This window comes from Scatophagus argus, chromosome 8 (assembly GCF_020382885.2).
Source record: "Scatophagus argus isolate fScaArg1 chromosome 8, fScaArg1.pri, whole genome shotgun sequence".
NCBI classification, from domain to species: domain Eukaryota; kingdom Metazoa; phylum Chordata; class Actinopteri; family Scatophagidae; genus Scatophagus; species Scatophagus argus.
Genome location: NC_058500.1, coordinates 2,131,281 through 2,153,916, shown reverse-complemented (window position 1 = coordinate 2,153,916; position 22,636 = coordinate 2,131,281). Strand labels below are relative to the sequence as shown.

The window sequence follows — 22,636 nt, the reverse complement described above, 5'->3', positions numbered from 1 at the left end:
GAAGGTGAATGCTGAAGCATCATGGGAGGTTTTTCTGTGCCGCAGAGACCAGTGAGTGAGTTTTTAAATCCACTCTGACTGCAGTCAACACATGAGATGTTTCCACTGCATATCAACAACCTCGCAGCTCAACAGCAGAGTGAGACAAACCGGGCTGCTTGGAATCTTTTGTTGAAAGTTGCTAATCCTTCCGTGTCGCTCTCTGAAACGGCTGGAGGTGTGGAGGTGGATTTTGTTTATTTCTCTGATGAATCTGTATTTACTCACGGAGGGTTGACCGAGGATGTTTCTTATCAAGATGTAGCTGACAAATCATATTTATGTTTTAATAAATACAACACATGGCAGATGTTGAGAGAGAGAGATCACGAATCGGTGTGTCAGAGTCAAAGCCAACACAGTGTCCTCATCCAATTTTGACAAAGTTTGGATGTGATTTACACGTTTACATGCAATGTCATTTCTTAGCTTGAGGGACTTGGCACAAAACTGACATAACTCTTCAAAATTAACTAACAAACAATAAAAAAAGTGTTGGGAAGCAAATGCTACTGTGTCAGACAGGTTCAAATCATTTCTAATTCCTAAACCTTAGTTTGGGCAATTTCGTTTGTTTCTACAAATCCTTGCTTTAAGGAGCAGTCAAACAACAAGAAGATCATCACCACGCTCATATCTGTCCGTTAAATCGTTAAATACAAAAGACTGGAAGCTCGGGAGAATCACAGCAAGCCTGCTTCTTCACTTAATCCCCATAAAACCATTATAACATGGATTAAACTAACTAGCTCTGACTTGTCAGTTAGTGGGCTTTGGAGATGCTGCTGTGGGGATTTTGTAACTTCAGACAGAGCCAAGCTGCTTCCCGTTTCCAGTCTCTCAGCTGAGCTGAGCTGAGCTGGGCTAAGCTAAGATCCAGGAGACAGTGCACATATGAGAAACAGATCTAGATCTAGAGTAAATACTATTTCCCATAATGTTCTATTTTATGTTCTATTTTTTAATTTTTTTTTTCAAATCTTTGAATGTAAACTCTGTGTTTTTGAGAATCTACACATAAAACATTGTGTTGATGTTTTCTTACAGTCCGACAAATAAACGTTTTCTTCGCTCTGTGACTCGCATGTAAAGACAACGCTTTGGCAAAGGGCAAAATACATCACACAATAAACGCAGACGTGAGTCACGGACGGACAGACAGACAGACAGACAGATGTGTCCCGCACCCTGATCCAGAGGCTCAGACCATGTGTTTGGTTACAGATCAGTGTTTCGTCTGGATGTCTCGCTTTCGTGCGTGATTCAACCAGCATCAGTGCGATGGCTCGATTTAAGTCCTCTTACGCTCCACAAAGCTGCATCAAATATCAGTTTGCCGAAACCTGCACAGTTGCTATAGAAATAAGATCTTTTATGGATAAAAGCACAGGGCTGGGATTTTGTTCCTGTTATGCAGCCCGAATGATTGAATGTAATGCATTGTTGTCTGGATTAAGATGCCGTGAGATTAAAGCTTCTCCCCGTCTGCTCTTCCTGAGCTGCCTCATTTCAAACTTTACTTTCTGCCTCGTTGCGGTTCATCCCTTCTTTCTCGTTTCTGTGTTTGTTTTCTTTACCGCCTGTCCCTGTTTCTCCAGGTCTCATCCTATGGAGGTTATCTGAGGTATCGTCTCCACACTCAGACCATGAGAGGAGACGTGTCGTCTCTGCCTGCCGAAGCCTCCAGGCCAGACATCATTCTCAAGGTGCAAAACACACACCGGAACACAAACATCCCGTTCAAACATACACAGAAATACAAACAAGCACGCACATGCAAGGAGGGAAGTGTGCAAAAAAACAATATTATAGTCACACACACACACTTTACACTGTGTTTCCTGTGTTGCCGTCCTCCTGCAGGGTAACCAGATGACCCTGGTGTTCATGGAGAGAGAGTACTCGTCACCTGAAGAGCCTCACCTGGGAATAGTTCACATGGTTGAGGTAAATTCTCCTTCACATGTCATCATGGCTTGCTGAAGCCAGGAGACTGATGTGAGTGCAGCCCACGCAGACGTGCAGCATCATGTCAGCTTCGCGCTTTTTCCGCAAGTGATTGTTGTTGTGATTTCTGCACCAATCACCTGAGGAGGAAGGACATGCAAGCGGGCGTTGTGGCTTCGTTTCTCATCACTGGAAACAAATGTACCCAGAGTCACTGTGTTCATCATAGATCAGTGAAAAATGTTCAGCTGCTAATAATAAATCCGCGTTTGTTGTTTTGTGGAAAGGTCCAATTGCTTAGATATTCACTCAGATTTGAACATTTTTGCTTGATTATTTGCAACGAGACAGACTTCTTTCACAGCACCAGGAGTCATGAACGCAGTCTGAGTTCACAAAGCATCCTGGGAATCTCTTTCACCTCACAGGGAAGCTTCCGTCACGCTCAGACCGGTAATGTGGTGTCTCGGGAGGAGCTCATGATGGTTCTGGTTGCTCTGGAGTCCCTGCAGATCCGAGCCCTGCACTCCCAGTCGGCCCACGCCGTGTCACTCCGCGGCGCCGTGCTGGAAGGCGCCGAGACAATGCCTGCCGGCCGCCATGCCAACAACGTGGAGATCTGCATGTGTCCCGCCAACTACCTGGGAGACTCATGTCAGGTGAGGGATAAGCTTGATGTTACCTTCACAAGCTAAAATTTGGTTTCGGTTTAAACATTACACTCTGGGGATTTGTGATTTATTCATTTGTGGCGATAAATATACAGAAAGACCAACCCATTCATCAATTAAGTAATCACCGATTGATTCTCTGTGCAGAAATGTGCTCCTGGTTACTACAGAGACACGATCGGCCTGTTTCTGGGGAAATGTGTTCCCTGTAACTGTAACGGACACTCGGACCAGTGTCTGGACGGATCTGGAATCTGCGTGGTGAGTCTTCTTAGTGATCAGTTTCTCACATGAGCCTTTCCTGTCACTCTGGTTTGCATTGTTTAAGGATTGTTGTTCCTCTCTGACCAACAGGGCTGCCAGCATAACACAGCCGGTGATCACTGTGAGAAGTGCCAGGGCGGTTTTCTCGGGAACAACAGTCTGGACGGACACGCGGTGTCCTGCTCCAGTTGTCCCTGTCCGTTGAGGGTCCCATCCAACAAGTCAGCACCTTTTACTCTCCTTTTTCTGTCTTCCTCGTGCTACTTTCCTGCAGATCCCTCCGTCTTCTGATACCCGATGAAGCTCTTTCGTCTTCATTTTAAACGTTTGTTAAAATAGTACCTCCTCGTTTGCTTCTGTCTGCGCAGTTTTGCAGATCGCTGCGTGCCAAAGAGCGACAGGATGCAGTGTCTGTGCATGCCGGGTTACGCTGGACCACACTGTGAAAGGTAAACGGCGAGTGTTCGACGTCAGGTCTATAGCTTCAGAGAAAGTACTGTGAAAATACTCCGTGACAAAAAGTCCTGCAATTAATATATATATTTATACATAATTATCTTTATTTATCATTGGATTATTTTTTCATTGCTCATGATGACACTGACTCAGTGATCAAGGTCACACTGAGAAATGTAAACCTTATGTTGTTTACCTCATACACCATCTGCTGCGGTGTAATCGGTCCTCTGGCACAGGTGCGCCCCTGGTTACTACGGCAACCCCATGGTGCTCGGCAGCAGTTGTCAGCCGTGCAATTGCCACGGCAACACGGACCCCAACATGCTGTTCACCGACTGTCACCCGCTGACTGGCGAGTGTCTCACCTGCATGGACAACACGGCCGGGCCTCACTGCGACACCTGCGCGCCAGGTTACTACGGAGACGCCATCAACGCCAAAAACTGCACCAGTGAGTTCGACAGATGCATTCATGTGATTTAATTAGGCTTAATTTTGGCAGTTTTGGCAGCAAAATCTTCATTAAGTCGAGGAGACTGAAGCACAGCGCAGAAGCTAAAAGCCGTGTGTGTTCTGTATTCTCTAACACAGAATGTAACTGCTCGCCGTGCGGCACCGAGTCATGTGACCCTCACAGTGGACAGTGTCGATGCAAAGCAGGAGTCACCGGAGCTCGCTGCGAACGCTGTGTGGTGAGAACTCCTCACATCTTCATAGCAGGCTATGAGAGTGTATCTCACGCACGTTCATTCATTCATTCATAAACAGCATTTAAAAAAGCAGATCAGAGCAGAAGCTCAAAGTGTCACAAACAGACGACCTGAACCTGTTGTTCCTCAGGACGGCTCGTATGGCTACGACTCGTGTTCTGGCTGCCGGCAGTGCGACTGCGACGCCTCTGCGGCCCTCGTCCAGCCGTGTGACGCTCAGAGCGGTCAGTGCGCCTGCCAGCCCGGAGTCAACGGGCCGAACTGCAGGCAGTGCGCTCCTGGTTACTGGGACTACGGACCCAACGGATGCAAGAGTGAGTGAACGCATCACACACCGAGCTGCTCTCAACATGAGCTCAGTCGGTAGCAGTAAGTGCAGAAGCATTCGTGGGAGCTGCCTCATCAGTAGTGACCAACGACAACACAATCTGCTGCACAAACGGCTGCCATTTTATTTAATCAAACTGGGGCGTGTTTTCACTCGAGTCTCTGCCACCCCGTCAGAGTGCGACTGCAGAGGAGGCCGCTGTGACCCCCGCACAGGAGAGTGTCGCTGTCCTGACGGCATGACAGGAAGACAGTGTGACACCTGCTCACAGAGATACAGCGTACCTGTGGAGCACGAGCACAGCGTGCGCTGCCAACGTGAGTGATCACGCACACACACGCACACACACACACACACACAGATGCGCTCGCATGTGTGACTGCAACTGAGGTGTAATTCAAGGAGGATGAAAAAAGTTACCAATGAACTTCCAACGAGAACAGGAAAAAAATGTAATTTGTGTGTGTACGTGTGTTTCTTCCGCCTGCAGTGTGCGACAGCTGCGTCATCGTCCTGCTGGAGGATCTCGACAAAATGAACGACAACTTGGGCTCAGTCGCCGCTCAGTTGGGCAATCTCAACGCCAGCTCCATGGCCTGGGCTCAGCTGAACAGTCTCAACAAGTCTGTGGAGGACGTCGCTGTGAGTCTGCACACACACACACACACACACACACACACACACACACAAAAAGCTCAGAAAGCTCTGAAACGCTCACACTCACTGGAACAAACTCATTTTCCCATGATTCCAGAGGGCCATAGAGAACTACAACAGCACACTGGATGACAGCAGGAATCAGGCCGACATGCTGGACGCAGAGATCGCAAACATCGACAATGACATCGACGAGCTGCAGGACAAGGTGCACACATACACATTTCCTTTTTATATAATTATATTGTGACCAATTCTCTTCGAGATGTTATTGTTCACTAGTATCTGAATGTGTGGGATTATAAACACCTGAGGATAAGTTGTTTTTATTTGAGTATTTTAGAAAACACAACATAAATTAATGAGGTTGATGAGTTTTTGCAGCTTACTCTAAATATTCTGACAAAGTGATAATTAGACAATGATGTTAAACTCTTCTGTCTGCTTTCCTGTCCTGTCAATCATTGACCCGAGTAAAAGAAACTTTTGTTTTCTGTGGGTTATTAATAATGAGCAACAGTTTCCAGTTTTAATTTCACCTTTTATGTCGTCTTTACAAACACAGAATATAAATTCGGTTTTTGTGTAAAACTGTGTTGTGTTTGCAGGCGACAGCGCTGACCGACAGGGTCGATGACCTGCACAACAGTACCACTAACACACACCAGAGGGCGCAAGACCTGCTGACCTTCATCAACAACATCACCACGGATATAAACGGTAGGACATGAAACCCTGAATCATTTTTCGCGTCTTCCTTTACATCTTTTATAAAAATGAAAATACATAAATCTGATGTAGGTGTTGTAAGTGATTTAAGATGAACCACAACTTGAGTTCTCAAACAACTTTACAGAGGAAGGAGTCGTCATCTAAACACATGTATGTTACTGATTCAGATATCTTGCTGATGGCGAACCAGTCGTCGCTGAATGACACAGAGGCGGAGCGGGACGACGACGAGAGGGAGAGCAAGATTAGGGAGGTGCAGGCCATGCTGAGGGAGATGAGGCTCAGGAGCTGTGTGGGACAGAAGAAGGTGGCCGACAAGGAGAAGACCGAGGCAGAGAAATGTACGTCCAAACACTGCTTTTAATGTATGGAAAAATCTTAAGGTTTCATTAGTCTGAATGTCCTGCGTAGTGCTGAAAAGTTAGATCCACTTCCTAAACCAATCATGACAAGACTAAAAGAAGTTGCAGGTGCAGGATCCTGTCCTCAAACTCAGCCTCTGTGTCCTCTGTTAGTGTTGGATCATGTCAACAAGCAGCTGGCAGCTCGTCAGGAAGACAACAATGACTTAGCCAAAGCTATCAGAGACCATCTGTCTCGCTTCCACTCCGAAATGATGGATCTCCGAGACGCCCTGAACGAAGCTGTGAACAACACGGCCAGAGCATCGGAGATCAACAACGTCAACGAGAAAACGCTGGAGGACAACCAGGTGAGCTGGGAAATCAACAAGAACGGGAAGGAAGGAGCGGAGGTCTGTGATCCAAAGTCTTACTGACTGACTGACTGACTGACTGTCTGACTGTCTGTCTCGCAGAGGAGGATCGAAGACCTGCTGTCGAAGCAGAGTGAGGTCACCGACCAGCTACAGATGGCTGAAGATGATGTGGCTCAGGTCAACGACCTGCTGTCCATGCTGCATGACTCCAAAGAGGTTAGAACCAACAAAAGCACATGAAGCCTGGCTCCACCACAACACTCTCTTATTTAAATCTACTGAGCAACCCCAGAAAAGAAGCTCTGACTCTGTTCACAAATTGTTCCATGCTGTTCGGTGTTTGACTGAGCTTTCCTGGATCTTGAATGTGTAAGAGGTCTTTGAAACTGAGTGACGACGTGTCAAAAAGTTCCTTAACTGGAATCAGACTGCAGGTGTTGCTGCTGTATGTGTCTCTTTAACATCTCAAACGCGTCTCTCAGGAGTACGAGCGGTTGGCGGCCCAGCTGGACGGCGCCAGGATGCCGCTGGCGAAGAAAGTACAGAACTTTGGTTGGGTTGACTCCAAAATTCCCCTGGTGGAGGAAGCAGAGAAACACGCCAACCTGCTGAACGCCTTAGCCATGAACCTGTCCAGGTGAGGAACAACAGCCGAATATTAAGTTTAACTGGTGGAGGAGGCAGGAAAACAAGTTTCACTGCTTTCACCTGCGTTTATATGATGAATTCATTAAAAAGAAGAAAAGAAACATGATGAGTTTTTGTTTGTCCACAGTTTGGTTGACGAAGCGAAGAAGGAGGGATTTGTGGATGTAACGCAAGCCTACAACAAAATCATCAACAGTATCAGGGAGGCAGAGGAGGCTGCCAAGATGGCTGACAAGGCTGCTGAGGATGCCTTGGAGGTACAGGTTGCACACATTTTTTCTTCCACATGTACCAGTTAAAACTACATAAAGAAGTAGCTTCATTTTCTGAACTTGTTTGTGTGTGTCTAGAACATAAAGAACCAGAATCTCAGTCAGAGCGCTGATTATTTGAGGAACCACAGCTTGGAGCTGAAGGACGAAATTGAAAAGTTAAATGACGAACTCACCAACGGTAAACACCTGCTTTATGTGATCTTTATCCATGTGATTAATATCACAGATGTTATGAAATCAAGTCAAAGTCTTGTAGATGTTCAGTTTGGATGTTTCAGCTGTGCTTTCTTTTCTGCTGCACAGACCTGAAGCCACAGCTGGAAGACGCTCGAAGGCGATTGGACGAGGCCAAAACCAAACAGGCTGATGTGATGAAGGACCTGGAGACGGTTCAGAACAACCTCAACTCGACCACAAGTACAGACATTCAGCACAGACATTGTCAGGGTTACTGTGAAATTCCCCCACCAGAGTCAGAAAAACTTTTTGATGTAATTAGTAGTTCTTCAAAGTGCCTTAGAAACCTTAAAACCTCAACAACATGTGATGATTTGAATTAAGTCCCGATTTGCTCCTCTGAGCCGCTCTTATGCCAGTTTTGTGATTTTCTAAGACATTTTCATCTCTCTTCCTCTGTGACAAGCAGATGTGAGTCAGGAGATCGACGACGCAAAGCGAGCGGCTGACCTGGCGAACTCCACAGCCACACAAGTCAACGATGCCCTGCGTCCCATTAAAGAGCAGCTGGACCAATGGCAGCAGACCTACGGAGACGCCAACGCCACCAACGATGACATCAACAACGCCCTGATGGAGGCCAACAAGACCGGTAGGAAGTTGTCACGGAAGACACGTCCTACAGAAATACTTCAATCAGCCAGACCAATTTCCTCTCACAGTTTTATTTCTTGAATGTTTGAGACTATTGATTAGATAAAACAGGCAATTTTGAGATGTTATCTTGGATTCTGGGAAAACAAAGTCCCAAAATGACTGAAATAAGGCATTTGACAACAGGACTTTGTCTCAACAAAGAATCACTAAATCGAGGAAGTGATGGGCAAATTAATTGATAATGGAAATAAGTGAAAGTCAGATGGTTCTGATTTTGACATTAACTAATCCCAGACAACAGATATTAAATAACAATTACATAACAAACATTCAGTACACACACTGCTGAGTTATTTGTTTACTTAAAAACGGACTGCAAGTTATTTAATGTCTTTCTGTAGTGAGCACGCTGGGCGAGACGATTCCTGTGCTCATGAAGAAGCTGGATAAACTGCAGAATCACTCCATTCAGATGCCGAACATCTCTGAGAACATCAACCGCATCCGTCAGCTCATACAGCAAGCACGCAACGCCGCTAGCAAGGTACACACACTTTAACAAAATAAAGATCTGGAACTGAAAAGCCTTTTCTTCCTGTGGCCTTTAATGTTTTCTGGTGCCGTTTCTCTTCCTGTTTCCTCCTGCCAGGTGGGTGTCTCAGTGAAGTTTAACGGGAAGTCCGGCGTTCAGGTCCGTACGCCACAAAACCTGGCCGACTTGGCTGCCTACACCTCCCTGAAGTTCTACATCACCCTGCCGGAGGCGGCCCGATCTCGGCGGCAGGATGATGGCACCAAACAGTTTGTCTTCTACCTTGGCAACAAAGATGTAAGCATCACCATGGCAACAGAGAAGTAGATTTTTTTGTGGCATTACCACAGTTAATGATCAGCCTGTTTTTTAAGTTTATTATTTAAATGCAGTTCTGTTATCTTTTATTTATTGATTACATTAGGTTTGTTGCTGTTGGATGGCGTAATCAGGGTTTATTCTGTTTTTCTGTGGTGATTACTGACAGACATGTTGAATCCTTTGAATCCTTTGCAAGGATTTTGAGGGTAGAAGACCGTTTGGGATTTTGTAGTTCACTACTGTCTGTCTGGTATGTGCAGTCCAGTAAGGAGTTCCTGGGCATGACGTTGGAGGGGAAGCGACTGCGCTGGTACTTCAATGTTGGAGGAAAAACTGCTGAGGTGTTGATGAATGAAGACGTCAAGTCTGATGGAAACTTCAACAATGTGGTGCTGGAGAGGTAAGAGACAGTAAGATATAAGATTATAGAACGTTTTCTTTCTGATGCATCAACTTAACCATTGAAATTTCCAAAGAACTGAGGTCAAAGTGGACAATTGTAAACAAGTTGTGATGGAACAGTAAATATGCTGTTCTTCTAATGTTTAACCTGCTTCATCACTGCGAACTTTCTTGTGTCAATGTGTTGTCTTACAGGATCCTCCAGTACGGTCAAATGTCCATGTCCTCAGAAGCCTCTGAGGGCGACCAAAGAGTCACCAAAGCCCACGTGGAGGCTGGTGGAGATCAGGGGCTGCTCAGCCTCTTGACCGACGACACTGTCTTCTACGTGGGAGGATACCCGAGTACTTTCAAAGTGAGTACATGGAGTACTGTGTGTTTCTGTTGTGGCAATGGACTCAGTCATGGAAGGAACCTCACAGGGAGTCAAGGCAGGCTGTTGCAATGATGCATGAAAGTTTTGCAGTAGCCCATGACAAGATCCCAGAGACCAAACTGAAGCCTTCCAAGAGCTAATTTAACCAGCAGCCAGAAACCCCCAGAGTAATTATTCAACAGTTAGTTAAGATAATGGCTGTGATGTAAATCTAAAATTCCCTCCAGTAAACAGACACAGTAAGAGACCAGCTGGAGTGAAAACTAACAGCTAATTAGGAGAGTCAGTCTTGGCTTAGATTGTTCAGGTGGAAAAATATTCCAAACAGCAGTTAATTAGATTCATTTTTATCCTCGTGTTCTTTTGTTGATCAGTTGAGAAACATTTAGACTGTGAATTTAAATAAGACACATAAGGTACTCCTAAGCTTTTTATTCTCTTTTTTTGTAGCCCCCTGCTCCACTCGTCCTGCCTAACTTTAAAGGCTGTATTGAGTTGGATACACTAAACGAGGAAGTTCTCAGTCTGTATAACTTTGAAAAGGTCTTCCAGCTCAACACCACAGAGGAGAAACCTTGTGGCAGGTCAGCGTCAAGTTACCTTTTAATTCATGTATTTTATGTCTCAGGTTAAAAACAAAAACGCTGAGAACTGAATTGATTGTATGAATTGCTGAAGTATTTTTTTCCTTTGCCAAACTCATGCAGGTCCAAGCCGGTGCTGACTCAGGCCTGGGTGAATGACGCAGCGTATTTTGACGGCACAGGCTTCGCTGAGATCAGATTCACTGACGAATCGTCTCGCATGCAGCGCTTTGAACAGGAAGTGAAACTTCTGTCGCACAACGGAGTGCTGCTTCTGCTGCAAAATGGGGTAAAGACTTCGTTCAGTCATTCGTTCATTCTTCTTGGTTTTTTTAAACAACAAACGTCAAAATGTTTGTTTGTCTCAGACTGGCTTCAGAACTCAAGTGTTGGTCAGGATTTAAATGTTACTTTATTGACTGTATTGTTCATGTATGCCCAGAAACCTTCAGGTCTCTGTGTTTCTGTCCTCCATCAGGATCAGTTCCTGTGTCTGGCGGTGCTTAAGGGTAGACTGAAGGTGTTCTACGATTTCAGTGGTGAGCTGGTGGAGCTCCAAGTTAAAGATCCTTCATCTGATTCCCTGAAGATCAGTGACGCCGAAGTCAAAGGTGTAAGTCTGCCGTGTCTTCCTGTCCGTCTCCCATGTGTGCTGAACTCTGTATCGTGCCCATTGAAGGATCCTTAGGAGGCGAATAGTTTGAAAAATAAAGAAAGAGAACCCATCAAAAGTCAAAGCTGTTGATTTACAGGATTATCACCCACATGCTGCCTGTATGGTTAAGTGTTGATCCTTGTCGACGTGTGACGTGTTGGCTCTTTAACTGTGCAGCTGGAGATCATCATCCTGCGTTCAGTGCCGAACCGCATTGTGGTGCGCAACAACCGCAACATCCTCTACACCCACCAGTTCACAGAGGACATCCCCCCGTTCAGTGGCAGCTACTACCTGGGAGGAGTACCAGAGAACAAGATGCCTGCCCAGTGAGTGCAACAGACACACACACACCACATGCTCATGCTCAACATCACCATGAAGAACCTACAGAGAAGCTTTCAGCCTGTTTTAGCTTTAGCTGTTTTGGTTCACAAAGTCTCTGCTTAAACCCACTGAAGCTTAGCTGCTCATCACTAAACACAGGACGGTCAAAGTTTTTCCTCTGGAGTTGGTTTACTTTGAAGCTAAAAGGAGAGTAAATGTTAAACGGTAATGTTGCCATCCGTTGGCTGTGTGTGTAAGTTTTTCTGTTGTAAACAACTACGCAGGCTGGTGATGTGTGCAGCTTTAAAAGACAAACTGAGCTTTAAGCTAAAGATATCTGCATCTGTCAGGCTCTTTCATTCTGTCTCCGTGTCTTCTCAGGTTGAAGTCTATGTTCCCTAAGCAGGGCTCTCTGAAGGGCTGTTTCAGGAACGTGAAGGCCCAGAACTCCCACATCGACCTGAAGAGCATGACGAGCTCTGGAGTCAGTTTCGGCTGTGACAGCGACCTGCTGGTAGGAAACGTGTCCGGCTCAAATATTGTCAAATATTACTCTTTATTTAACCAGTGATTCATTTTCGTTAAGCTTTATGAGGTCACTATGCGTTCTCAGAATGTTCTTCTTTGGTGTTTGATCGTTCACGTAGACTCTATTGCCACCTACTAGCTGGGCATGTCTGTAGAAATCAACATAGACACACATATACACACTGTCTTGACCCGCTCTGTGTGTGTGTGTTCGTTCAGGTGGCTCGTGAGGCTCATTTCTCAGGTCAGAGCTACCTGGATTTGGCTCCTACCAACATTCCCACCCTCAGGAACAACTTCTACGCCAGCTTCAGCTTCAGAACCGAGCAGATGGAGGGACTCATGTTCTACCACCGCGACAAGGTGGGACGAGCCTGCCAGCTCTTTTGTCTTTTTGTATCTTAGCCCAGGCACCAGTGAGTTTTGACAGCTGTGTTTTCCCTCTGTGTGCGCACAGGATGGAGTGTGTCAGGTGTTTTTGCATGACGGCCACGTTGTGGTGAGAGCTGGCAACAGTGAGATTAAGACGCAGAAGACGTACAACGATGACAACAGCCACTACGTCGCTATCTACAACAACCTCAGCGGGTAGGATGCCGAGCTCTGCCATCAAACTCTGCTGCAAGTGTAGCTGCATTGTTTTTGTTTGAACTCTGCTGACTGTCTGCTCGCTCCCCCCTCAGGACACGTCTGTACATGGACGACGTGTTAGAGAAAGGAAACGCCAGCATCCGGGTGGACAGCAGGGGGCGTGGGGTGACCACATTGGAGCAAAGCACCTATCTGGGAGGAATGCCAGACGAAAGCTTGGCCAACCTCACTGGATGTATCAGCAATGTTTTCATCAAGAGGTGAGGAGAGGGCAGCACACGGTTCCAGTTTTGTCCCCCCAAAAATGACACATTTATGTCAGAGTTTCCTCTCCTCATCAAAGTTTTTAAATTACAAAATGAGTTGATTTTAAACACCAGGGAAAGGACTGAAAGGATGAAACCTTATCTCACTTTAGAATTGAGGATTTTGAGGATTACAGAAACACGATCCCTAACTGCATTCAGGAAAACAATCCTCTCTTATCGAAGTCATTAGAAAGTGATCCTAACTGAACAATTTAACCCTGACGTTATCCTGTTAGCTTTAAATTTCTCTGATCGTGCATGAAAGATGCTGACTGAAATGATTTAAAACATCCTCCCACACACGTTGAACACCCCCAGCAGATTTTTTTAAGTGAAGACTAATGTCTTCAAAGATGGAAATTAAAAAGGCCTTCTTGAAGGACCTGCAGATGTCCTGTTTGAAACTACAAAATGTACTGGTGTGTTCATGTCTAGTTCAGACTTCAAGGTTCTCGTGCTTCTCCCTACAGATAATGAGATGGTGATGAGGAGCTGATAGACAGAGAGAGCTGATGTATCGATCGCATATCAATCGATGTGGATCATGTAGTTAATGTTTAAAACGTGTTGCTTGTTTTCAGGGAAACGAGTCCTCAGATGGTTTTGAACCTGCTGAAGGCTAAAGAAAACGTCAACGTTCCTCTGAGCTGTCCTGCTGCCAAAAAACCTCAGCAGATCGTCGCTGCTCAGCCCAAGCAGAGCAATAAGCGCAAGGTATGCGCGCACACACACACACACACACACACACACACACACACACACACACACAATCCAATCCAAAATCAAATCAAACAGAAACATCCAGGCACAAACATGAAGAGCAGACACGGAGTGACCCTCTGAACTCTAATGTCGTCTCTCCATCTCTGTCAGGGGAAGCACAAGAAGCCTTCGGGGTCTCGCAGTCGTAACACCAGGGCGTTGTGTCACGGCGAGCTGTCGGACCAGGAGGCCGGAGCGACGCACTTCAGCGGCTCCACGCACAGCTACCACAGATACGACTCTCTGCCCAGCGCGCTCGGCTCAAAGTGAGTGAGAAACGTTCAGCCTTGGAGTCCTGCTGAGCTGAGCTTCAGCCTCACAGAGCCGTCAGCATCAGCATCAGCATCATCAGCGCTGTGTGACAGATGTGAAAACAACCACAGGGACGTTTCTGGTATTTTTATTGGAAAGTTATGTGAGAGGTGAAATGAGACTCTGAGTTGTGCCTTAAGGTGAAAAGAGTCGCTCGTAGTGACAAACACTCAGAGTTGTCACCAATGCTGCAACTCAACGGGTAGTTTAAGCATCTTTTGGCTCAGTGTTTTAGTTTTATCACATCTGGTTCAGTATGAGCTCCCTCGTTGTCCCCAGCATCATCGGGCAGCTGGTTTTAGCTCTGACAGACCCACTGGGCAGGTACACTCGCAGTTAGCAACGTTAGCAGCTAAAACGCCAGATTTTTGTCACTGGAGCTGGTGGAGCTCAGGAGTTTGAGACCAATGTTCATCAGGAGGCTTTGGATCCTCTGAAAGGTTCCCCTCTCCCCCTCTGCAGGCCTCATATCTCCATGGCGGTGAGGATCAACTCCTCCGATGGTCTGGTGCTGTACGCCGCTGGCAGGGAGCGCAGCAGGGCTGTGATGTCACTCAGCCTGTCAGCCGGCCACCTGCTGCTTCTGTTGGATGGAGGAAAGAGGAAGGTCAGCCTGCGCAGCCACCACAAGTACAACGACGACCAGTGGCACACGGTGAGGCCGCACGCCGGGGTCACGTGACCCAGGAAGTGAATCTGAATGACGTTTGGGTGGTTTGTGTTGCAACAGGATGCTTTCCACTCTCACCTCACTGTTTGTATTTTTGTAAATAATGAGTGCAAATTGTCTGATGAGCTGGACAGAATGTCGCACCAAATTAAACCTTTAAACAAAACATTTGCTCACTTCAGGTGTTTATAAAGCGAGCAGGAGAGAAGATCAGTCTGATAGTGGACGGGATCGGCGCTCAGTCTAAGAGAGTCCCGGGAGGAGACCGGATTCGCCTCACCGGGCCTTTATATGTCGGCGGAGTCCCGCCCTCGCTGACGGTAAAACATCCAGGTTACACTCACAGGTGACACGTGAGAGCTGATGTGCCGACTGCAGTCACCAGTTCTCAGAACAGTTTGACAGCACGACTGAAATCTGCCTGCTGACCCAACTAAATCAAACTTTCCTTCAGCATGGGGGTCAGGGGATGATGACTTGTGGCTTTAATATCTAAACATGAGATGCTGTTGATGCACACGCTGACTCAGCAGGACACAAAGCACCTTCATCACTCGTCTGTTCTTCTTCGTGTGTTGTAACACAGCTATGTCCGTGCTGTTCTCTTGTGAACTTCAGGCCGGGGGCACCGGTGGATTCGTCGGCTGCGTCAGGGACCTGACGCTGAACGAGGCCCCTGCAGGAAGCCCCTCTCACAGCCAGGGGACGGTGCCCTGCTTCCAGAACCCTCTGCAGCCCGGGGCGTATTTCTCTGGCCAGGGAGGACACATCGCAATCGGTGGTTAACTGTCACTTCTTCTTCTTCTTCTGTGTTTTTCTTGTTTGAGTCCGGCTGTGCCCTGACTGAAGACTCTTTCTGCAGATGAATCCTTAAATGTGGGCCGGGATCTGGAAATCCAGCTGGAGGTTCGGCCCGTGTCGGACTCAGGGCTGCTGTTGCATGTTGGGACGTCACCCGACCAGCACCTGAGTCTGGTCCTCAGCCAGGGAGAGGTGAGACCACAACGCGGAGGGTTCAGACAACCACCAGAGACGTTTTAATCAGATTGTTAAAGGAATACGAGAAAGCAGAAAACAAAACCTGAAAGTGAAGGGGTCTGTGCGCGTGTGTGTGTGTGTGTGTGTGTGCGTGTAGGTGACTGTTTCGGTAAACAGCGGTAAAGGTGACTTCTCTACCTCCTTCGCTCCCGACAGTCCTCTGTGTAACGGAGACTGGCACACGATTGCAGGTGAGTTTACGACAGTTTCTACGACACGTCACTGTTGCTGCTGTTGTTTTGTCCCAGCGCTCACTTAATGATGTCTCCTCATCTGTCCGTCTCCAGTGGTGAAGAAGAACAATGTCCTGCAGCTCCACGTTGATGCCGCCAGCGAGCACAGCGTCGGCCCCAAACAGAGCCGCTCTGCAGGGGCCAAAGAGACCGTTTACCTTGGAGGGGTCCCCGGTGAGCACACAAACAGCCACATTCACTGTCCCTGCTGTTTGATTAACACTCAGGAGTGCAGAACTACTTTGTCAAAGTCAGAATTTCTCATTTCAAGCAGATGATCCTTTTCATCCCTTCGCAAGTCGCCACCAGAAAAGTTTCCCGTGCTGTGTTTTCTCTTCAGTGTTTGCCTAAGCAGGTGAGGCTGCCAGCGGTGACTTCCCTCCTCTAACATGTTGTTCCTCTTTCTGTCCACCAGACGGCGTTGCAGTTCCTGCTCTTCCTGCTGGCTTGTCGGCTTTCCACGGCTGCATCCGCCAAGTGACGGTCAACCACAGACCTGCTGTGTTGTCCAAACCGCTCGCTGTGCACGGAGCTGTGGGGACGCAGGGCTGCCCACGCATGTAGACCCAACACACACACACACACAGTCTTATCCTCACATTCCCCAACTACAAATTACTGGTGGTGGGTGTCATGTTACTGTAGCTAATTTAAATATATATATTAATATTTATTTTCTATTTTCAGAAAAATGTATATTTTATATTTTTCCTGTTTGTCGTTGCAGAATTACTGGTTTGTTTTTGTGCCACAGCAGTGATTACTGTCTGCACACAGAGATGCACTGATACAAGTGACTGCTACAACATATCACACACCTAAAAATCAGTTTTTTTGTTTTTGTTTTTCCCCAAATCTGCAAAGTGTTCAAGTAAACAGCCTATGTCATTTATCGTGCATCTCTAGCAGAGAATGTTAAGAAAACCTACTGAGTCGGTACACTGTGAACACTGTAATGTATGAGCAACGTCCTCAGGCAGCGCAGGTGGGTAACGTTACCTGTGACGAGAGCCACGGCTGGACTTTTGGACCCCACAACGTCCTGACTTTTTGTGGAATCAGAGTTTTACATTCTGTAACGCACAACAGCGTGTTGTCTTAAAATGTTGCTTGTAAAAACCATATTTACCCTGCAGACCTTTTCCATCAACTTTAGTGATAATGATGCGTTCAGGATACCTTGGAATTATTGTAACTAACTCTTAGCTCTTAGTTGATGTTAAGTCGCTCAACAGTCCCGTCGACACAAACACTCACAAGTCGTAAACATGTGAGCCACCTGTCCGCTGGCGTCCAGGTCACAGGCAGCGTTTCCCAGCTTTACTCCGTCATAAACACGTACCAAACATGAGTGTGAAGCTTGTATGTAATATAACCACTTTTAAAACTTTGTCACAGAAAGAATAAGCTGTCCCTTAACCCCACCCTCACCCCCTCCCACCCACCCCACGTGTTGTAAATGTAATTCCAAATAAAGTTTTTTTTTTCATACAAACTGAACTCCTCGTTGTTTGTTTGCCAATGTCATTTTTTTTATTATCAAGCACTCAGAGACAGTCTGTACTGTGGTAACAACAGGAAGAAAAACTTAAGGCTCAGTCTCAACACCCCCCACCCGTCGCTCCCTTTCAGAGTAAAAGTCAACAGAAGGCGGTGGTCACAGTGAAAAACAGCTCTGCTGACGCTGCTGTTCATCCTGAGTAGGAGCAGAGTGTTTCCTTTGGTAGCAGAAGGTGTGAGACAACATTAAAGAGGAGGAGGATGATGATGAGGAAAAGAAAAGGAATGATAGACTTGACTGAGCTGAGCCCGGCAGCATGAGCTCTAATCCAGACTCATGTCCTCGTCGTCCTCTTTCTTCTCTTTGGAGTCTCCTTTACTCTCCTGCATGGCTCTGGCGAACGCCTCCACATCTGACCAAACAAATTTAAAGATAAATCAATGACAGAAATGGACAGAGGATTTCATTTTATTCATTTTGTTTGTTTGTGTGTGTGTGTGTGTGTGTGTGTGTCACCTCCTCTGTTGGCTGCATCCACAGCTTCAGCTGACAGACCAAACTGGCTCAGGAGGGGGCCGAGCTGCCCGGAGGCCAAGGCGCTGCTGAACATACCCATGGCCTGAAGGAGGGACGAACACGGTCACTGAGGTTCATTCATCAAACTGCAGTGTATTTCCAGCTTGATTACATGACCTGCAACACCTCTTTAGAATTGGTTTCCAATTAACACCACGATGGAGGTCTTTGGTCTCCATATGTTCCATTTCTTCGTCCTCTATCAACAGCTCATGCTCAAAAGAGCTTGTGAACACACCTGATTCAGCCAATCAGGTGCTTCATTAGTGCTGATAAAAATAGAGCCTCTGTCTCAAATAAACTGACAATGAAAAGCACCACATTTCTGCCTGGCTTATGTTACATTTTTCCCAGATGCACAAGTCGTGACTACACCGTAAGTGTTGGTGCTTTTTATTTATCTGTTGCTCCCACCTGCTGGAACTGAGGCGAGTTGAGTGTGTTCTGGATCTCCTCGGCGCTCTGCGGTAAACTTTCCCCGCTGGGAAGGAAGGGCAGGAGCCTCTGCTGGACCTCAGCGTTGGTCAGGATGGGAGCCATCATCTCTGGAGTGCAGACACTGGCGAGGTCCACTGCAGGACAGGAGGAGTCCTGTTAGTCGGGTTTCATAGACACCTGGATTTACGCTCTCCCTTTCATCATTAACCACATTTCTTCTCATGTCGCTGATGCTGGTATCCAGACTGAGTCCTTTTAGAACAGCCTGCTGAGACTTCGATCCCACCCTCAGTCATCTGCCACTCACCCGCTGATCCCTGAGCAGCTGCTGGGACGTTCATGGTGGCGAGGATGTTCTGAAGGTCACTGAGCTGGATGGGCTGGTGGGAGGTGGGGCTTCCAACAGGGGCTGGGACCACCGGGGTCTGAGCTGAGGCTAGAATGAGAAGAGGGGGTCAGAGCAGACGAGGTATTAAAAATGTGTGTGTGTGACGCTCTCACTTTTCTGCTCTTTCAAAATGTCACACACTTCCTGTTGAAATAACATTGTGAGATGCGGCCCCAAACAAAGACAGATTTTAAAGTGCAACGGGACTTTGTGTGAGAGGAAGGCAGTTTGATCGTTAGCAGGTAGAGAGGTGATGGCTCGGCGACCAGCGGGAGTCAGAGTGATGCCTGGGAGCGTTTACGAAGAATGAACTTAATGAATGTGCAGTGAAAGCTTTGGAACGTTGACCTCGCATGTGACAGAACAACAACAGCAACTGATAATTAACCACCTGTGCATTCAGGAGAAAACAGGGAAGACTGATTACAGGAAGTCGCTCATCACCTCGATAGCAAGCAGTGTTAGCGTGTACCAATGTGAAGCCATCGCGGCACAGAGGATTAGCCAGCTGATGGTGAAAAGTTAGACTGGAGAAATGCTCCTGTTAAGCTTTGTGGAAGGAGGACACGTGTTGCTGAGCTTCATGTACCTGGTGTGGAGGGAGCAACACTGGAGGGGGAGACAGCTGAGGCAGCAGGAGTCACAGGTGTGGTGGGAGCCTGAGAGGAGCTCAGTCTGGGGGCTCCACCTGATGAAGGAGTGGCTGCTGCTGATTGGCTACGAGAGCTGAGGACAAGTGAGAAATTTTAAGAAAGCAGACATAGTGCTTCATAAATTCAGATCACATTTTTACATGCACCATGTTCTGTTCTGCGTGTGTTGTTGTGTCTCACCTGGATGAGGAGCTGCTGGTCGCTGGACCTCCACTGCCCAGCAAGTTGGCAAGTCCAGGTCCTGCTAGAGCTCCCAGACCTCCTTAGACAAACACATCAATCAAAAAGGGGTCCAAAATCACCTCTGACTTTGCTTACTTCCAAATCAGAAAGTGGAGCTGTGAGCTTCACTTTACTTCATGTTGATTTAAAGAAAACAAATTATAGCATACATATAGTATGTAAGAAACTGCAGCTAACATGAGGTGTCAGCACTACTGCAACTGGGTTTACTTTTTTGTTTCTAAATAAGAAACTGAACTTTACTTTTTAAAACATTCGATCATACTGCTCTACTTTTAATGCTGTAATTTCCCAGCCTGGGATCAATAAAGTATATCTATCTATCCATCTACTTACTACAGTACAGACTGGATTAAACACACATCACGATGGCTCCTTACTCTCCTCTTCATGTCCCCAGAGGCTCATACGTAGCTCAGCTTCTTTGACTTTTTAACATTTACTTTCATTTTGACACAATTCCATGTAAACCTGAAGTTAACTGCAGTCACAGCTGACAGAGTGGGAGGGTGACCTGTATTTCAGGGTTATTTCCTGGAGGAGGCTTCCCTTCCCTCAACAGATTCAGTCACTGCTGTGGCGAGTGTCAGGAGTCATACATGTCAAGGAAATCCAGTGCTGCTCACCCAGTCCTCCAAGTCCTGTAGGTCCAATCAGCTGCATCAGCTGGTTGTGGCTCATATTTCCCAGCAGGTTTTGCAGGCCTCCTTCTCCTCCGAGCGCCGAGAGCTCGTGGCCGCTGCCACCGCCGCTGCCTGGCGCTCCAGGTATGGGAGGATTGTTCAGGTACTCGTTCACCTTACGGCAGTACTCGTCATCTTTGTCAGTCTTTGGCTCCTGATGGAAATGGGCAAATTAACATCCGTCTGCCTGCCCACAAACCGACAAAGATGTCATGCATTCACCAAGATGGTCCTCATGTTCGAGGAGCATCTTCCTCTCACCTGCATCCAGAAGAACAGTCTCTTGGATCCAGCCTTGAACTTCAGCACGAAGACGCGTCCCGTGGTGCACTGGTTCACCCTCTTGAACTCACAGTCGTCAGGGAAGATGATCAGGTCCTGGAACAGGAAAAGGCACAACGTGAAACATTCATGAGAGACAGCGAGGGGCAAGACACTGCGGTCACTCTGCCACGTCAAATCATCATCAACCAATTACCAAAAGGGAAACGCAGGGCAGCAACATGACTGCAGCCCTGGAATAAAGACATCAGGCCAAATTAGGATTCAATGCATCAGTACTGCTTGTATGAGAAGTGCCTGCACGTACAAATACAGAACGAACAGAAAAAACAAAAATGACAAACAGAGGTGACCCTGTTACTTGTCTTTCACTGCAGGATTGCTGGGACCACCCACGTTTTCTCTGTGGTATGTGTGAAACGTAAAACATGTCTGAAGATAACAACAAATTCTGCCACGAGTTTGAACAAAGTGTAATCAGACCAGCTGTCTGAGTCTTTGCAGATTATTTCCACCGTTAAGCACCAGTTCTAGTCAGGTTCTAGTTATGCGATTCTACCCAACCACAGAACTCTAATCATGTAAACACACATACATGTAAAGGTAGATTTCACTTGCAGAATCAAAACATATCAAATAAATGCAATTTTGTAAGGCAAAACTAGCACTGATGACACCACATAGTAAGGTTACATGAAAGTAACACGTGTTCTTCATTTAAAGTCACTCACATCATCGACATTCCCAGTCGTCCTGTCCTTCCAGCAGAAGTGAATCAGGGAGTCGTCCGACTGCTGGATGTACACCGTCCCCTTGCGTTTGTCTGGTGTCACCACGTTCCCCTTCAGGGTCATCTTCCCGGCACGAAACTCCACCAGGTACTTACTGGAGGTTCCCCTCGAGCCGCTCACCAGGCTTGGAAAGAGAGCGCCTGACGACATCTTCAGATCTCTTTGTGAACCAGCCTGAACGCTGCAGGAGAATGAAAAGTCAGTCAGCTTCACAAGAGCACACGGGCATTTCACTGTGGCCTTGATTATTACGAGTAACAAAACTACAAAAAGAGATAAACACGAGCTGGAATATTCACTGCAGAGGCATTATTTCTGTTTCTACTGTACTGAAGACCAGAATGTGTTTCTGGATTTCTGAACAGAGAAGGAAATGTACCACTTTTATACACCAGTCTCTTGGGGATCACAACAGACAATTGTACAAGCTGGCCCATACATAAATCTCCTTTACCCTTCATCTTCAGATCCTGATTTTAGTTACTGTTACTACAACCACTGATATTAGTTACTACAAGTGACGCAAACGTTAGTTTTACTTTAACTCGAAATAAGGAGCTTCTACTTTGTGAAGCCTTCTGTCCTATTGCTTTGACTAACATTACATTTTGGCAAGAAAAATAATGTAAGGAGCTGGATGCAAACGAGTTGCCCATCTTATTTTATATCGTACAATACAGCACTTTAAACGGGATAACAGGGGCATGTCAAAGCTGCGGGAGTTTGGAGCTGTCCGTTTTTATCACAAAGACTTTTCAGAGCGAAGCTAACCTAAGCTAGCCAGCTAGCTATCATTAGAGCTCTGCCTGTGTCTTGGTGGTAGTCAATGCTAACGTTAGCCCATGACTTGGCTAAACTGACAAGAAGGCCAAACTCATTTTATCTAGCTAAGCATTGAGCTAACCGCAAGCTAAAGTCGTTAAGATAGCCAAGTTTGAAAAGGACAACCATTCGAGCAGCTTAACGTGGGGCTGAAGTTTACTAATAAAAGGTGTTCAAATACCTGAAGTTGTGCTGGAAGAGTTGACCGACTGGATTTTCTTCTCGTCGCTAGAGCTCGTTTGTAACGAAGCTCACTTCCGCGTTGATTTCCTGTTATGTCGGGCGCGCGCCTTCTGTCAGCGGGAACGAGCAGAGGAGGAGCGCGAGGGTTTCCTCAC

The 22,636-nt window shown here is 46.7% G+C and overlaps 2 protein-coding genes across 4 annotated transcripts in view; one reads left to right on the top strand and one right to left on the bottom strand.

The window, feature by feature from the left end:
- lama5 (laminin, alpha 5) overlaps window positions 1–17,429 on the top strand; it is a 72,852-nt gene extending 55,423 nt beyond the window's left edge. For both annotated transcript variants that reach the window (XM_046397294.1, XM_046397293.1), the window contains exons 39-80: window positions 1,638–1,745; window positions 1,903–1,986; window positions 2,415–2,645; window positions 2,805–2,918; window positions 3,012–3,142; window positions 3,290–3,370; window positions 3,617–3,831; window positions 3,972–4,072; window positions 4,221–4,404; window positions 4,595–4,735; window positions 4,909–5,060; window positions 5,173–5,283; window positions 5,684–5,795; window positions 5,975–6,148; window positions 6,323–6,519; window positions 6,625–6,741; window positions 7,008–7,162; window positions 7,301–7,430; window positions 7,524–7,626; window positions 7,752–7,865; window positions 8,095–8,277; window positions 8,684–8,826; window positions 8,932–9,111; window positions 9,396–9,535; window positions 9,733–9,892; window positions 10,364–10,497; window positions 10,621–10,786; window positions 10,976–11,110; window positions 11,330–11,481; window positions 11,861–11,993; window positions 12,227–12,370; window positions 12,465–12,595; window positions 12,691–12,858; window positions 13,488–13,620; window positions 13,780–13,934; window positions 14,443–14,635; window positions 14,833–14,970; window positions 15,269–15,428; window positions 15,513–15,643; window positions 15,786–15,879; window positions 15,976–16,095; window positions 16,337–17,429. In XM_046397294.1, the coding sequence (XP_046253250.1) occupies window positions 1,638–1,745; window positions 1,903–1,986; window positions 2,415–2,645; window positions 2,805–2,918; window positions 3,012–3,142; window positions 3,290–3,370; window positions 3,617–3,831; window positions 3,972–4,072; window positions 4,221–4,404; window positions 4,595–4,735; window positions 4,909–5,060; window positions 5,173–5,283; window positions 5,684–5,795; window positions 5,975–6,148; window positions 6,323–6,519; window positions 6,625–6,741; window positions 7,008–7,162; window positions 7,301–7,430; window positions 7,524–7,626; window positions 7,752–7,865; window positions 8,095–8,277; window positions 8,684–8,826; window positions 8,932–9,111; window positions 9,396–9,535; window positions 9,733–9,892; window positions 10,364–10,497; window positions 10,621–10,786; window positions 10,976–11,110; window positions 11,330–11,481; window positions 11,861–11,993; window positions 12,227–12,370; window positions 12,465–12,595; window positions 12,691–12,858; window positions 13,488–13,620; window positions 13,780–13,934; window positions 14,443–14,635; window positions 14,833–14,970; window positions 15,269–15,428; window positions 15,513–15,643; window positions 15,786–15,879; window positions 15,976–16,095; window positions 16,337–16,485 (5,997 nt within the window). In that variant the 3' untranslated portion in view covers window positions 16,486–17,429. The remainder of the gene's footprint in view (window positions 1–1,637; window positions 1,746–1,902; window positions 1,987–2,414; window positions 2,646–2,804; window positions 2,919–3,011; window positions 3,143–3,289; window positions 3,371–3,616; window positions 3,832–3,971; window positions 4,073–4,220; window positions 4,405–4,594; window positions 4,736–4,908; window positions 5,061–5,172; window positions 5,284–5,683; window positions 5,796–5,974; window positions 6,149–6,322; window positions 6,520–6,624; window positions 6,742–7,007; window positions 7,163–7,300; window positions 7,431–7,523; window positions 7,627–7,751; window positions 7,866–8,094; window positions 8,278–8,683; window positions 8,827–8,931; window positions 9,112–9,395; window positions 9,536–9,732; window positions 9,893–10,363; window positions 10,498–10,620; window positions 10,787–10,975; window positions 11,111–11,329; window positions 11,482–11,860; window positions 11,994–12,226; window positions 12,371–12,464; window positions 12,596–12,690; window positions 12,859–13,487; window positions 13,621–13,779; window positions 13,935–14,442; window positions 14,636–14,832; window positions 14,971–15,268; window positions 15,429–15,512; window positions 15,644–15,785; window positions 15,880–15,975; window positions 16,096–16,336) is intronic.
- Window positions 17,430–17,431: 2 nt separating this feature from the next.
- On the bottom strand, window positions 17,432–22,630 carry adrm1 (ADRM1 26S proteasome ubiquitin receptor). Of its 2 annotated transcripts, none has more exons than XM_046397300.1 (10): window positions 22,480–22,630; window positions 21,417–21,657; window positions 20,665–20,781; window positions 20,347–20,557; window positions 19,658–19,739; window positions 19,414–19,550; window positions 18,744–18,872; window positions 18,413–18,570; window positions 17,939–18,041; window positions 17,432–17,834 (listed from the first exon to the last, which is right to left on the bottom strand). In XM_046397300.1, exons 2-10 carry the CDS (start codon window positions 21,624–21,626, stop codon window positions 17,746–17,748), a joined length of 1,236 nt encoding a protein of 411 aa, XP_046253256.1. In that variant the 5' UTR covers window positions 21,627–21,657; window positions 22,480–22,630; the 3' UTR covers window positions 17,432–17,745. The 2 variants fall into 2 exon arrangements, with proteins under 2 accessions (XP_046253256.1, XP_046253257.1); XM_046397301.1 differs by having other exon boundaries at window positions 19,658–19,736; window positions 22,480–22,629.
- Window positions 22,631–22,636: the final 6 nt, after the last annotated feature.